The 17,041-nt window shown below is 40.3% G+C and overlaps 1 protein-coding gene across 1 annotated transcript; it reads right to left on the reverse strand.

The window, feature by feature from the left end:
• Positions 1–570: 570 nt before the first annotated feature.
• Positions 571–16,751, reverse strand: LOC115362440 (serine hydroxymethyltransferase, mitochondrial-like). Its single transcript, XM_030056364.1, has 13 exons — positions 16,732–16,751; positions 16,389–16,491; positions 14,742–14,936; positions 12,050–12,129; positions 10,274–10,474; positions 9,139–9,220; positions 8,535–8,657; positions 7,991–8,130; positions 4,994–5,156; positions 4,623–4,722; positions 3,168–3,323; positions 2,631–2,738; positions 571–2,007 (listed from the first exon to the last, which is right to left on the reverse strand). The coding sequence occupies exons 1-13, from the start codon at positions 16,749–16,751 to the stop codon at positions 1,880–1,882; spliced, it is 1,599 nt and encodes a 532-aa protein (XP_029912224.1). The 3' UTR covers positions 571–1,879.
• Positions 16,752–17,041: the final 290 nt, after the last annotated feature.

Consider the following 17,041-nt stretch of genomic DNA (forward strand, 5'->3'; position numbering starts at 1 on the left):
TGCAAAATGGCTGAAATGTGCGTGACAGTGCTGCCGCTCACCTCACCCTGCTGTTTATTTGAGTTGTCATGTTTGCTTGCAATAGAGAAATCTGGACACTGCCAGGGACAAACACAACCATTTTATTCACTAAAATGGCTCATTGAAAGAAGAAAAAATCAGCCTGTTAGCAGGGAAAAAAAAAAAAAAACCAGGGTCATGCAACATTTTCCTCACATGGAGACGGTGACAGCTGTTTAAAACAATTTCAAGTATAAAACTGGACATATAATGTTTCTGCTGGACGCTGAAAATACATGTGCACTTCTTTTTAATGGCTGCGGTTGCTTCTGTGCTCCCTGTAAATGGTGATAGTGAAGCTCAGGCTCCAGCTATCTTCCTTTTGTTTTGCTATAATCGTCTAGAGACCGACTTCTTCTTTTTTTTTTCCCCTCCCCGGACCGATCCCAAAAGTTCACAGCGAGAGGAAATTGCTAGAGGAAATGCCAGCAGCTTAACACCACTTAATGTTTATGGACTCATAACAGCCCTCTCCCTCCTACTGTATTGTAAACATAAGCATCTGCATATCTGTATACATCCATTGTACACAAGCAGGAGTTTATGGGGCAGTGGGAGCAATGCAAGTCACATAAAAGGGCTTGAAAAAGTATATTAAACCAGAAAAAATACAAACAAACCTATAAGCAGTTATTATTTTATTTTTGTTATTTAATGTGATGGTATTTTTTAAAGATCTATTTATTCACAAATGCTGAATGATTGCATATCAAATCAATAACACAAATCAATGTACAAAAGGTGAATTATGCAAGAAAAAGGCATTAAAAAAAAATCTTTGTTCTGAAATTTGGCACTGTTTCATCGCTTCCCCTCTCGGTTAATGGTTATGCGAGTGTAAACTGAATGTGTGCTGAATTTCCAACAGAGCCACTGTGAGTTTCCCAGAGTCTGGAACAAAGGCTGACATTAAGGGCCTGGCAGATGGCTTAGCAAATAAAAAAAAAAAGCCACATAACTGAAGCACTTTAGGTCCCTCTTGGCTCAGAGCATGAGACAACTACCCTGTTAGGAAAGTTAGGAGAGGACACGGTGTAGCAACCGGTGATGTAATAACTGCTGGACAATGTAACAATTGTAAAAAAAATGTAACAAAATGTCCCATTAAATGAATTGAAAACGCTGCACAAACTTGTTAATGTCACAGTTTGCATGATACTGTAACAACAACAATCAATTATTACATTGTAAGCAAATGTGTCAAATATTAACCAATGATGTAACAATAATACTGTGTAGTAATGTATTATCTTGTAAGAGTGAATCTCAGGTTATTACATTATTAGTCAGTATTATTACATCATCAGTTAAAAATGCTAGAGTCCTCAAGAAGTAAAAATTGGCTGTTGATGTAATAATAAGATCCGGTTACATTATCTGTGAGTTTTTAACAGGCTTGAATGAAGTTTTTAGAGCGGCAGGTTCAAGACATTTTGACGAGTTATCACATTATCAGTCAGTTTGTACTTCAATCAATCGCTACACGCGGTTCACTGTCGCTGCGTTTGTGTGAAATTCAGTCACTCAGGAGAGAATAAAGGGGCCGACGTGGTGCAGAACTGGAACAGATAGAACGGGGTTTCCTGCTGGGAAGAAATCAGCATATTTGGTTACCAGAAGAGAGCACGGCAAGTACAGAAAGCCGAGGTTTCACTGAATACTGCAGGGGCCGCTTGAATGAACTTAACACTGTGTTTGTTTCCATGACAACATTATCAAACTCCCACGGCAGCCATTTCAGGTGCTCTAAGAGGATGCTTACATTACATGACCGGACAATTCCCTTTCTATCTGTTCTACTTCTATGAGCACGGTGCTGTCAGTGGTCAGTGAACCCGGGCATGGGGAAGGGCCTGGCGAACAGCTCCACCCGCTGGCGGAGGTCTGCGATGCGCGACACTGTCTCCGGGTCCTGCAGGAGGAAGGACTTGAAGCTGGCCAGGTTGCCTGCAGGAAACACAGGGAGCAAAGCAGCATGAGTTGGAGTTTTATTTATTTATTTATTTTTTATATAAATCTACTCTGGCAAGGTGTCCTTCAATGGCTTTTACACTGTGAATCTATCCTGTGGCGCTGCTGTTGCATGCATTAAAATCTGTTGGTTAATGCAAGTAAAATAATGCATAGCCTATATTCTATTTCTAAAAACAACAACAGCATTAAGCTAAAAGATCTATTGCTTTTTAATTATTAAAAATAATGATATAACAGAAGTCAGTCAGTCAGTCAGTCAGTCATAAATGAGAATGATGGGAATAAAAGAGCCTCGGTGTCAAGATCTTAGGAGCCCCTGTTTAGATAGAGATTATTTGTTCATATTGTGCAAAAAAAAAAAAAAAAAAAAAAAAAAAAAAAAACATCTATACTAAATGTGATTTTGCCTTTGATACACATCTATTTTTGTCAAGTTACAGTACATAATCAATAGTTTTTCTTCTTGGTCATAACACATGAAGACCCACTGAGACACACTATTCTAAGTCTTTCTAAAAAGAGTCAACTAACTGCCATAGCACAATTGGATGCTTCCACAATACACACACACACACACACTAAAAAAGTTTTCTCACCAGTCTTCTTCTTCACATCCAGTGCGATGTTGATCCCTTCATCAATAAAATCCACAACTTTCCGAAAGTCTGCCTCTTTGAACTGCCTGGAAGTTAGAGCAGGAGCTCCTGTAAGCAGGTAGAACAGCGGAAGAGAGATAAGAAAATCGAAGCGGTATATGACGAGAGGGGAAAAAAAGGCAATCAGTGTCATTAAACATGAAAAAGAGGCTGACATTGTTATGTAACAGAGACTGAGTGACAGGCAGAGTGACAGAGACAGACAGAGGAAAGGGAGCAACATCACAGAGACAGACAGACAGAATGACAGAGTGAGATAGAGAGAGAGAGAGGGAGAGGAAGAGAGAGAGAGAGAGAGAGAGAGAGAGAGAGAGAGAGAGAGAGAGAGAGAGAGAGAGAGAGAAGAAAGGCACCAGTATCACACAGACAGGCAGTCAGGCAGATTGACTGGCTCACAGATGTGGCCTGCACTTCCTTCCTTTGTGAAGTTCCACACTAAAAATTACATTTAGAGCCACAGACGATGTTTGGGTTTACCCAGCCTGAGTCCTCCGGGTGTGAGGGCGCTCTTGTCCCCGGGGCAGGTGTTCTTGTTGGCCGTGATGGACACCAGCTCCAGAACCCTCTCGGCCCGGGCGCCGTCCATCCCGCGAGGTCGAAGGTCAACCAGGACCAGGTGGTTGTCTGTTCCACCTGGGAGGAGGAGGAGGAGGGAGGTTTGCGGTACAGTGATTCAGTTCAGGTCAGGTCAGTTCAGTTCAATTTAGTTCAGTTTAATTTATTTCAGTTCAGGTCAATATAGGTCAATTCAGGTCAATTCAGTTCAGTTGAATTCAGTTCATGTCAATTCAGGTCAGGTCAGTTTAGTTCAATTTAATTCATTTCGATTTGGTTCAATACGTTTTGATTCAATTTGATTTGATTTGATTTGATTCATTTCAGCTCAGTTCACTTCAAATCAATTCAGTATAGTTCAGTTTGATTTGATTCAATTCAATTCAATTCAATTTGATTCAGGTCACTTCAGGTCAACTCAGGTCAATTGAATTCAGTTCAGTTCTGTTCTGTTCCGTTTAGTTCAGTTTGATTCAGTTTGATTTGATTTGATTTGATTCAGTTAAGTTCAGTAAAGTTCGGTTCAGGTCAATTTAGGTCAATTCAGTTCAGTTTTGTTCAGTTCCAGTCATTTTATTCTATTCTATTCTATTCTATTCTATTCTATACGTTTTGATTCAATTTGATTTGATTTGATTTGATTCATTTCAGCTCAGTTCAGTTCAGTTCAGTATAGTTCAGTTTGATTCGATTCAATTCAATCCAATTCAATTCAATCTGATTCAGGTCACTTCAGGTCAATTCAGGTCAGCTGAATTCAATTCAGTTCAGTTTTGTTCAGTTCCAGTCACTTCATTCTATTCTATTCTATTCTATTCTATTCTATTCTATTCTATTCTATTCCATACTTTTTGCTTGCTGCTATAGTAATAAGGGATGAGTGGGAGAAAAGCCTCTAATTCCTTTTACTTTCCACTAAAACAAGAAGAAGCAAGGAGGCACCACATGCTAGCAAAGCTAATGTCAGCTGCGCCCTGTCACTCCTCCTCATATTGTCCCCTGAGTGAAGAAAGACACGTTTAGAGGAAAAGATGTATTTATTTTTCTCGCTGATTTGCTGTGTACTTGTGTTTATTTTGTTTCATTTGTTTGGTTTTTTTCATTATGTCCCATAAATGACAAATGTTGACAGTTCAACGGATAAAATACTGCTGCGTGTTGATTCCTCTTATGTCATGTGTCAACTGAGACAAGCCTATAACACCTGAGAGGCTCATACACTACTGCAGCGATGTGATAAAGAAAACAAAAGAGAAGGCAAATTGTCATCTCACAGCAGGAATGAGTGACAGCTGTGTGTCTGACAGCCTAAAATCCTGCAGAAACCTGAAAAAGTGCATCCTCTTACATAAAACCACGGTTTATCTGCAGCTGTACCTGACACCAGGGTGAAGCCTTTTTTCAGCAGGGCATCAGCCATGGCCTTGGCATTCAGCAGCACTTGAGCAATGTACTCTTTGAACATGGGAGTGGAGGCCTGCAGAGACAAAAATGTTACTGTGCAAGAGAAAGTTGGCAAGGAACATACAATAGCAAAAAAATGGGAAATGTGTGGCCTTGGCAAAGGAATGTTCCAGCTTTTCTTGTGTGTTTTTCAGACAGGAGCTCATGAAAATCCATTCCCAACATTCATGGAACATGGAATTTTCTCTCCTGTCTCGATTTGATTTTGTCATTGAGAGTAATAAATCTAGTGCCCTGATTTCGGTCTCAGATGCACAGACGGTAAATGAAATAGCCGTGAAAACCTGTCTGAGGGCGACGGCCACCCCGGCTATGGCGTGGTTGTGAGGTCCTCCCTGCAGCGACGGGAACACGGCAAAGTTGACCCTGTCCTGGAGGTCGTAGGTCACTTCCCGACCTTTCTTATCCACAGACCGAACACCTTTCCGGTAGAAGATCAGACCTGCCCTGCAGTGTGGACAACAGATACGTAAACCAATGAGGACTTGAACTGTAATGTGCTGTTACATGATGTTAGAAGTGAATTTAAATGGTTCTTCATTTTGCTGATTATCCCTGGGAGCTCCACAAGTTCCACTAGACATCAAAATTAAAAGTCCTACATTGAAAATGTTGCTTAAATTACTAAGTAAAAGTACATAAGTATTAGCAGTACTTCAGTATGAGAAGTAAAAGAATGGTTCCTTTCAACAAGTTAAATTATTTCAAGTATTTTAATCTTGTATCCTAACAGCTCCATATCCTGTTGGCTAATTTACACCCTAACAATGCATCACATTAGATGTTTTGCAAGGAAAATCTTATTCTGCAAACTAACTAGTAACTACAGATGTTAGATAAATGTAGTGCTGTGAAAGTATAAAGTCACTCTAAGTGGAAATACTGAAGTAAGGAGCCAGTTGCCTCCTCAAAACATAAGAGCAGTAGTTGAACAAATGCACTCAGTTACTTTCTGCCTTTGATCACAGAACATCATTTCAATCTCATCAGGTCTTGCCAGTCCATATCACATCATTTCATGTCACATTATAAACATAAATACATTAAACATGTATAGATTTGTGTCAACATATGTAATAGGACAAGTATGCATTTCACAGATATACAATCCAAAAAGCATTCTGTGTTGAAAGTGTACTCTTGAGTCATTTTTTTTTTTTTTTTTTTTTAGAAAACATTGGACACAAAAATGCAGCTATTTCACCCCCATAGACTGACCATTCGCTCCTCTGGCTGGTGACTAAGACGCCTTTGGTGAACTGTGTCTTCATTAGCACCCAATGTGTGTTGGCAGAGTGGGCGGGACAGCGATGGTCTAGAGAAATCAGTTTAAATTGCAGACACTTTCCAAAAGTCCAAAAGAAAAAAAAAGTAGAATCTATGACTGATTTTCTGGTCTGTGTCTTGGTGTACAGGCCTCCTCACCCAGAGAAAGACTTGCATATGTTGTCCAAGTAAACGCATGATAAACGATTCCATACATTTCCTTGATTCTCTGGCCACCCACCTACTAGGGCATACCCTTTACCTTATTATGTCTTATGGGTTTTCTACTGAAAATTTCAACATTGAGGATGCATGCTTTTCCAATCACCTGCCTACTGTGTTCAGCACCACTGTGTACTGCCAAAACTCCTGGGTACTATTGCCATTATGTAAATTCTCTCACTGCAAATCAATTTGCTGAAGCCTTTCAAAGAAATGCCATCACAACCTATATTTCTTCAGCTGCTGAGATTTCGAACCCAGATGAAAATTAATTTCCCTTTTCCATTCCTCCTGCTCATCTATCTTGGACGAGGTAGCTCCTCTCAAACACAGGCATCCCAAACATAAATCCCATCAGTGGCTAGATGATTCAACCCGTTCTCTTAGGCAGGCCTGTCGGAGGGCAGAGTGGAAATAGAAAAAAGATCACCTCTTGGTTTCCTTTGAAATATTTAGAAACTACCTGGCTGTTTTCCAATCAGCAGCCAAAAAAGCCAGAGCTAAATATTGCTCTGAAATAATCAATAAACATTCTCGCAGACCAAAAATTCTGTTCAGCACTATAAATTCTCTCATAGTATTGAAGCATCCACAGACATCTGTGAGAAGTTTTTGACATTTGTTATTGTTAAAAATGAAAACATCAGATCACTGTTCATTCCATCTCTCTGACACCTGACCCCACTGCTTTAGGGCCCCTGCTACATTTAATTTCAATTGGTTCCTTTGTCTGTGTTTAGGATCATAGTTCCTTTGTCTGTGTTTAGGAACATAGTCACGCATATGAACAGGCTTGAAAACTCACCACCGGGGCGGTGGTGAGTTTATTCAAAAATGATGATGTTGCACCCTCCCATATCAAAAAGAAACTTTTGATGTAACTTGCCCTCGCATTCAAGTTATTATTAATTCCAGCTTAGCCACTGGCATTGTCCCTGTATGTTTTAAACATCCAGTCTCTGCTTACAAAACCATAACCAATTTACCATTTGTTTCAAAAATAATGGAGAAAATTGTCCTGTCAGGGTTCAAAGCCCTCCACAGAACAGAAACAGCTCTGTCAAAGGTGACAGATGACCTGTTACTTGCTGTGGACTCTGGAGAAAACATCATCCTAGAATTACTAGATCTTAGTGCCGCCTTTGACACTGTGGATCATGACATCCTGTTGACAAGTCTTGAATGGTGGGCTGGTATTAAGGGTGCAGCACTGAATTGGTTTAAATCCTCTCTTAAAGATAGGACTTTTTCAATGGCTGTAGGGCAGTTTTCCTCCTCATCTGCTCCAGTCACCTCTGGGGTCCCCCAGGGATCTATCCTGGGGCCATGACTTTTCCTTCTGTATATGGCACCTCTTGCTGACATTATCAGAAAAGTATAACATATCCTGTCACTTTTACAGTGATGATTCACAGCTGTACCTCCCGCTACAATATAGGGATTCCCACCAGACTCTCCTGGACTGTCTTGAGGCCATTAAAGGATGAATGGCAAATAATTTCCTTCATTTAAACAGCAACAAACCTGAGGTAATTATCTTTGGTCCCCCTAAATCCAGAGGCCATTTACCCAATAAAATATGCCACCTCACCCCGTATGTGACACGAAAGAAACCTGGGTGCTACCTTTGATTGATCCATTTCTCTGCAGGTCAGGTGGGACAACAGGTGACAGAGCCTTTGCAGTCGCTGCACCACAATTGTGGAGCCAGTTGCTGTTAGACATTAGATTTGCTCCCTCCATCTCTGTTTTTAAATGTGGGCTAAAGACAAACCAAACACCGAGGCCCTCACCTGGCTCCACGTAAGGACTTGTGTGTGGTGGAGGTGACCAGGTCGGCGTACTGGAAGGGAGAGGGAATCGCTCCTGCTGCCACCAGGCCGCTGACATGAGCCATGTCTGCCAGTAGGTAGGCATTCAGCTCCACGCACAGCTGAAACACGAATGGTTGAAGTGGTATAAATAAATGTCTGTATCCTCAAAATAAAGAGTAAAACAGGAAAGAATAGAAAAGAGTAAATAACTTCTTAAAACACACTATTATAGACTTGCTTTTATGTTACTATTTTTTTTTCATCTTTCCCACTTGAAATCGTCTGTTGTTTCTCATGTTTTTTAAATCTCATTTTATTTTGCATATTTATTTATTCTTCTTCTAACCTATTTTCTCTTGTTTGTATTTCCTATTTTATTCCCCCGTGCATTTTGCTATTCTTGCTTTTATGCCTTGGTCTAAAACACTGTCTGGTTTTAGATTGGTGCTATATAAAAAGTTTGTCATTATTATTACTGAATACAGAATGAGAGACACACAGTTTGTCGTGCCGTAAGCAGTACCTTCTTCATGCGAGCGTAGTCGATGAGGCGAGCGTAGGCGCTGGTTCCAGCGATGATGACTTTGGGTCTGAAGAGACGGGCGTTCTTCTCCATCTGGTCATAATCTATCAGACCGGTCTCAGGCTGTGAGACGATACGGGAAGACAGAGATGGAAGGAAGATTAACCGTAACAGTCAACTCAAACCAAAAGGAGAAAAACCTCAGAAACTGAAATGGAAATATAGAGGGGGTAAAAAAACAGGCCACGTTTAAAAAAACAAAAAAAAACAAACAAAAAAACACCCTGATGAAGGCTTTGCTTGCACAAAGTGCCAAAGTCCTAATGGAATAAAGTCTTCTTAACTGTATACCATATGTGAAAGCCTTGACCTTCATATTTTTTTTTTAATACATCAATCCCTTCATAATTTTTTGAGTACACCAAGCACCAGTAGAGGTCAGACAAAATACCAAAGGTGCACTCCATCACTTTTTAAAATTTTATGTATTTATTTATTTTGTTTGTTTTTCAGAAGCACAGCCCTCCTAACTTCTTCTGGTTCCTTCATGGGTTTGAACCTTTATCCCTGTTTGCCAGAGAATGATAAAACTGAAATTACTCACATTCAGTTTGTAGGGCATCGATTCAAAGTAGATGGAGGTGGCGGAGATTCTCTTGGTATCTGTCATATAACCGTGGGTTAGGCTGAAATGTAAAGTAGGAGCAAATATTTATGAAAAAATATGTACAACATAGATCATAATGGAGGTTGCAGCTTGGGGGATCAGCAGGCTAGGGCACGTTCATTTTACTTGCAGCACTGTTGAGTTTATTTCTAACTCTCGACCTGTGAGATTGCTGCTGTTACAGTAAAAAAAGCAAAAAGCAAAGACATTTCCATGAAAATGATTTCTTAGTGCTTATAATCTTCTTCGGCTGGCCTCCTTCCTTTCATCTGCAGCTCCTCTTTATGAGTAAGTGCCAATCACTCGTACTTACTTTCACCTGGTCAGCTTATTAATAGTTAACAGCAGAATTTCCTGGTGTTTTGTCAGTTCAGTGACTGCAGTGACACACAAACCATAGTAACTATTATGATTACTAATGTAAGGACTGGGAGATAAAGTAATGCCTTTTCAAAATGGAATAAAATATGCTCTAAATGGGTTGAAATGCAGTAAAACCTGTCATGCAATGAATTCCCTTCATTGCATGAAACGTAAAATATGTTTAACCGATTTTGTAATAATGCATAGATTTGACTTGAATGAAAAAAAGGAAAGTGAGAGTTTGTTACCACTTTACAATAACAGTTTATAAATGGTTTAAAATAATGTTGTTAATTAAGTTGTATAGACTTTCTAAATCATTTAATAAAAAATCATAAACAAGTTCTGACACAGTTTTCATGTATTTTCATACATTTCAGAAACACCAGCTAATGTCTATTTTGAATTTCACAACTGAAATGTCCTAAGCCAGAGCTGACTTTCAAACTGTGTAGTAAGGAAATAGCAGCTAAATTATGTTTATTCCCTTCAACTGATGGATTCGGGTTTTTCTCTGAGCTCCTTCACATCCAGTTGTCATGACATTTTCTGTTAATTTATTTCACTTACAGATTTTTTTTTTAACGTTCTTGGGTCATTTAGAGTGATGTTTTTATTTAAGTTGTGATGAAGGCAAGCCACCACAAGAGTCAAGATCTATAGTTCAGCATCTCCGGCTTAAAGGGTCAGCAAGCAGAGACACACTCACTGTCCTCCGTCGGGCAGGTCCAGGCCCATGATGCGGTCATGAGGCTGCAGGACGGAGGTGTAGGCCGCAAAGTTGGCGGGGGATCCCGAGTAGGGCTGGACGTTGACGCCCCACAGATCTGGATCCAGATTGAAGGCGTGAAGCGCTCGCTTCTGACACAGCAGCTCAATCTGGTCCACCACCTCTGCACCTCCGTAGTACCTGGGAAATAAGAGGAGAAACACACAATAAACACCTAACAACGTGTAAGTGAACTGTGAAAAAGCTGATACTGTACGCCCATATTCTCAGGCGAAAGCTGCATACGACCAGTTTGATCATTTTCATGGTTTAAAATAAATTTATTCCCTGTCTTTTGTGCCTTTACTTGTTCAAGAAACACATTCCAGCAGCACCCTTGCCTCACATTCACTGATTTTCCACCTTAGAGCTTTCCAGTACAACCACAGTTCTCCTTTGTTGGCCACTGAGAAGGTTGGTGGTTCATTGTCTTGCCCAAAAGCACCTCAGCAGGGGTTGTCGAGCAAGAGGACACTGTTACTCTTTCACTTCCTCCACCCACCCATATTCCCAGCTGGCCCAGGGATCTGAACTGGCAACCTTCCAGAAACAAGCCCATTTCTACCTTGAGCTTGTGAAAATCTTTCAAAAGTTTTGCAATCACTTTCACAATCATTAATCACCGGCACTATAAAAAAAAATTAGAGTGGGTGGATATCAGTCAAAGATAAGATTTTCTTGATTCCTGATAAGAAACATGCATGTGTCAGAAAAAAAAAATCAGTTCTTAATGTAGTTGCACTTGATTAAAATTGAGTTACAAAGAGAAAAATGCAAAATTGCCACGGTTTATCATCTGAAATGGCCTTGATCTCTTGATCCTAACACACCACAGATTTCACAACTGTATTGAGTTCATTGTGTCCCGAAATTTTACAACCTCCACTGGCTCTTTTTTCCACCGTCAGCTATTCCCACCTATTACCTTCCTAAGATCACAGGGATAGTGCAGTGGTACATAATGTACATATTGTATATGTCAGCGCTGCCCACTGCCACGCCTCTGCATTTCAGTCTAACCCACTGAAACATGATGGTCGGAGTGTAACGTGTTCACTCACTGCTCTGATGCATCGATTGTAAATTCTGCAGATTCAACTGCATTGATCTGCTGAAAGAAATATACAGAGTGAATCACTCTGACATCGTCCTGAATCGATATGAAATGCTTTGAATCGATTCATTCACAATTCTAAAAAATAAAGAATAAAAACCCAAGGTTGTGATGATCTAACAGAAGACTTGTTTGTCAATATTTTTTAGACTAAATTATGTTTAGTGTTGTTTTTTTTCTCATGTTTGAGAAGTAAAAGAATCGACTTACATTAATGCAGCTGTTAAATCAATAGATACAATGTACAAACTTTGGTTAAAAATACAGAATCAAGCCACTGACCATTGACTCAAACTGGCTTACAAACTGGAATTGAACTAAATAATGTAATGAATTCATGAGCTGATGCCCTGCAAACTCAAAATAATGCTCTGCAACACTGACCAGCACAAAGCTCACAGTGTCTTTGTACTGAGCATCAGTGTGGCAGACCTACATCACCGCATTACACATGCTGTTGGTATCTTTAGGGTGCCAACTATAAACTTAGCACCCAACACAACCATAATGCAAATTATCCAAAGGGACTGTGACAGTTTTGCACCCCCCCAACACCCCGCACTCCAGCATCAGCATCTCATCATTATCGTCTGCAGGGTTACCTTTGTCCAGGATATCCTTCAGAGTACTTGTTGTTCAGGCAGGAGCCTTGTGCCTCCAGAGCCGCACGGCTGCAGAAGTTCTGACAGGACAAACAAGCACAGTGTCAGGATCCAGAGCCATATACATTTTTTATCATGTTACATGCTGTCACCACAATCAGAATGCTGTCATCATCCAAATATAACCGTGTATTTACCCAGGCGAGGTTGAACACCCCTGCTGTTTTCTAGCAAGACCTGACTCCACTGCACAAACACAATCCCAACCTGAGTTACATTAAACCAGAGTGATGGAAGTATTCGGCCTAATTACAACCATTTCTATTAGAAAACACAATTACAAAAACAGCAAAAAGCATTTTAGCTGCCTAATGTGCCGACATAATTGCCATAATGTATTAAACATAGCCGGTTGTGATAATGAGCTCATTAATAAAGCTAATCAATGCGATAATTAGCAAATAATTCAATGTCAACACATTTATCTCCACATAACACATGAGCGGTTTTAATATGAGTTGTGTAGGGAGCTGTAGTTCCGAGAAAATCCGTTTTTACTTGTTAATATGTAAATTTATGCAGCAAGGTGCTCCAAAATCTAATCAGATCTTCTGCTCTGTGGGGGGAAAACCGTGGTGTAAGTACAGTACGACATTGTGAAATTGTTATCGAGTTAGAGACACAGGCAGACAGATGTCACCATGACTAAATTAGTGTCCCACATACCACGCACCACTGTGGTGAAACCTGATAGAAAATGGCAAATTAGGGTTAGGGTAATTGGTCAGCCCCGTGTAGATTTACAACTGTTACGTAAATCGTGATTTAAAAAAACAACGTTCCTGAAGGTTTTTCACAAGCCTCGCCGGAGAGACGGTTTAAAACTTTGTGTGCTGAGAAGCTATTAGAGGCATTATGGTGGAAATAAGGGGTGCATATACGGAGGAATCTGTCTAATAGCGAGCTCCCGTGGGGTTCAATACAGTGTCAAACCTCCCAAAGACACTTGAGAGTCAGAGGAGGGGGGGAGGCGGGTGGGGGAGGGTGGGTGAGGGGGTGGACTGCAGAGAGGGAAATGATGTAAAGGCATCATCTTCTCTCTCATTGTCTCTCTCTCGCTCTCTCTCTATCCCTTTCTGTTTTTTTCTCCCACTCTTCCTTCTCCTTATCTTCTCTTTTTGCCTCTTCTTAACTCCCTCTCCTGTCACTGCCTCTCTCCCATCTCTCTCTCAATCTCGGTTATTTCCCTTTTTCTATTGTTTTTTTTGCTTTCCTTTACTCACTCTCTTGACTCTGCCCTGCCTCTCTCTCTCTCTCCCTCTCTGTCGTTTCCCTGTCCTCCTCAATCACCCCCTTTCTCTGTCTTGTGTTATTATCCTGAACCTGCCAGTGTTCAGGGATCCCTCAATCATTCCGGTGGGACTCCGACTATTCCCCGGTGAGACAAAAAACTCTCTATTTCTCCTTCTCTCTCTCTCTCTTTCTCTGCTATGAGATTTCAAAACACTGTATCACCCCCCTCCACCCACCTACAATCACCCCTCCCTCTGCTGCACTGTCTCAACTTTAAAAGAAGAGATCAATGATGTAAATCAATGAGCTAATCTAATGGGATCGTTTGACTGTGTTCCTGAAGAAGAAGAAGAAGTGGAAAAAAAAAAAAAAAAAAAAAAACAGTTTCCATCGGGAGCCGACCTGCAGCAGAAACTGTCTGACAGCACATGCACAAGGAGGTGAAAATCTTTCAGATGTTACCGTGACTGATAATGCCGCGGCTTCATAATTGTTGGAAAAAAAATAAGGGAATGAAAAGCCGCCGTCATCTCCCCACAGTTTCCACTTACATGAAATCAGTGACTTGTGAGGGAAGATGCGGCAGAAATCACGGGGAATTCTCTGAAGGAAACTGTTTGATTCGAGACACCGAGATACAGCGAGCTCGAGTGATTCTCTGTTATTTTGCCACCGCAGTTTAGCTCATGATTTCCTGCTTTCTTCCCCAATGTCTTCCTTCTCTCTCTCTCTCTCTGACTGAGTGCTGAGGGTATGCTGTGAGACTTGTTTAGGCCTCGGTCCTGCCACATCTGGTTGAAATGTTGTTCTTGCACAACTCCACACTTTAACAAGGTGCACAGAGTGGGCAGGAAAAGCAGGAGAAGAGGAAATTAAAACTTGAAGAAAGATCTGGAGTGCTGAGAGCAAAGATTTGTTAATACAATGTGTGTTTCTGCGTTTGGCCTTTATCAGGGTTTTTATAAAACAATCCATCACAAAAAAAAAAAAATCAGAAATGAACTTGAGGGTGAGGGTCAATGCTACTTTTATTAGAACATGGAAACTCACACATTTACTTACTTACTCACTTACTGACTTAATTTGTTGTTTATTTGTTTGCTTGTTATTATCATTTTAGGGCTGGACTATGATGTACTTGCTTATTTATTTATTTAGCCTGATATCGCCAGCTGCTTTCCAATATGCCTGCTTCTTTGTTTGTTTGTTTGTTTGTTTTTGAAGGGGGTATGTTTTGTTCATTTTAATTTTGAATTGTAACTATATTAATACTTGAAAAGTCATGTTTTGGCCATTGTTTTGTTTTAAAACTCAATAAAAAATCAGGAAAAAATGGTTATGCTTGATGAAAAATGTGATTTCGTCTCTCTCTCTCTCTCACACACACACACACACACACCTCTGATGCGATGAGCTCCAGTCCTCTGCATTGCCTGTCCTTCTCCTGCTGCAGGAGGCTCCACATCTCGGGGTCATCCTGGGCCAGGCTCTCCTGTCCCGTCCAGCCCCCGGCGCTGCTGAGGCCTCGTCTGGACGCCTCGGCTGTGAGTTGCCCCTCCCGGCCCAAACATCCCGAAGCCCTGAGGAAAAGGGGCTGCGGGGAGGAAATATGACAAATGTGAGGATTTCCAAAGAAATAAACTTCTAACAAGAATCGTCTAAGTTGAGTGAACTACTGATGGTTGTCTACTTCTTTGGATTTAAAAAGTCTTTGGGTTTGACCAGGGTGAAAGTACCACATCCAGTATTGCAGTTACTTGCTGTGTCTGTTGCTGTGGTTAACATTTAATCCCAATTTGGACAGCCTCTGGAGAGATTAAACATTGTGCTCTGCTTCTCTAACACCGCTCTATTTAAATGCCATATGTAGTTTATGACAAAAAAAAAAACAACAACTCAAGAATAAACATATACCAACTCACAGGATCTGATGTAACTCTCCATTGTGCTATAAACTGCCTGTGCAAGACAAAAGTTTTCTTTTCTTTTTTTTTTTTTTCTTTTTTTTTTGGAGGGTTTCTTGTTGTTGTTGTCCATGATTGCTCCTTTGGTGTCTTTTGAAAACCTCATAAAGAGGCTGCCTGTGCAAAAACACTTTCATCACTCAAAATTATAATACTTTGCACCAGGGGTTTGGAGACAAGGGAGTTAGAATAATATGTCTTTTGAAGTTCTAAACAATCCATTAAATGAAAGGCAATGAAGAACCAAAACGTTATTCGGCAGAGCAGTTATGGAAAAACTTGAAAAAGTGTAAAGTGGCTGGTCAGACGGGGAGTGACTCAGTTATCTGGTGGGTTGTGTTTGACAGGTTGTAGCTGCATGACAAGTTATGTAACTATTTGTTACTTTGGCCCAGCAGATAGATTACTTTTCCAGCAAAATAGCTGTTCAAACAACTCTCCTGACACCTTTTTTTTTTTTTTTTTTTTTTTTGAGTTTCTGAGCTGTGAGTGCATTATCTCTTGCATAAACCATATTGTCAACTTTCCTTGAACAGCAGGAAAATATTTTAGGTGTCATTCACAGTGGCAGTCTTTTTTCCATTTTTAAGTGCTTGTTTGTGTGAATTTGCCCACAGACAAACAGGCTGTTCACAGAGATAATCACAGTTATCTGAAAAACACAGACACTTACGCAACAGTATTGACAAATTGAAAACCCTGTATCAAAATAATAAAAAAAAGAACATAACAGCCATCTTCTGATTAGGCAACTCCATTGAGGTTACCTGGGGTGACAAGCTGACCTAGTTTGCAGCAAATAAGCCCTTTAGTTACAATTCTCCGTTGGAGCTGGGAGAAAAAAAATCTTTCAGCGCTGATATATGCAACCTGTATGTATAATTCAATAACAAAACAACTGGTAATCATCCTCAGGCAACCTGGAGAATCGACAGCTCCTGTACCTGCTGCTGTTCTGTCCAGCTGGACCAATATGCAGCTACAGCTTGAGCCCTCATGCAAGTTAAATTCAAGAAATTCCATTAACATGGCTTCATTTGCAAAACTGTAAAACAGGTAAATAAACAAGCTGTTGTACTCACCCTTAATGTTTGCCGTAGCGACAGAGAAAACATGTCTGGTGGAGCTGATGGCTGGAAGGGAAGAAAACTTTTCAAGGTGCAAAGGCTGAAAGTGAAATCGTTACTGGCCGGGAGCCAAGGACATGCGTACTGCGTTTCACTGATAAAACTGACTATAATTAGCCGTAGTAAATCATTTCTTTCATCTCACACTTTTTAATGTTCTTATCAGTTCTTTTGAAAATCAGTCAAATCTGATCAGGCCTAGCCTCTCATTTAGAGGAGCTAAGGGAAATTCCTAGATTTGTGCCAATGTGGGCAACTGTACAATGACAGGGCAATAAATTAAATAATAAATAAATACAAATCCGAACTATAGGCCATGGTACGTTGCTCTGTGAATATAGCTTTTATCACCCAACACTACTACATATAATTTACAAACAACTTTCGTATATGATACAATGAGTCTAGCCTATTAAAGATTAAAGATTTGTTCCCAAACTCTGAATAGAAAAACTGAAATGTTTCAATATGTGATACATCCTTTTTGGGAAAAAAACTTGATTTAAGTACTTGAAATCAGTCCATGAGACAGATGAGCTACCCATAAACACATATCTATCTCTTCACATGACTCTTAACTTGGTTAATCATCCATAATGTGCTTTAAA

The sequence above is a fragment of the Myripristis murdjan genome, chromosome 7 (genome assembly GCF_902150065.1).
Source record: "Myripristis murdjan chromosome 7, fMyrMur1.1, whole genome shotgun sequence".
In the NCBI taxonomy this organism is placed as follows: domain Eukaryota; kingdom Metazoa; phylum Chordata; class Actinopteri; order Holocentriformes; family Holocentridae; genus Myripristis; species Myripristis murdjan.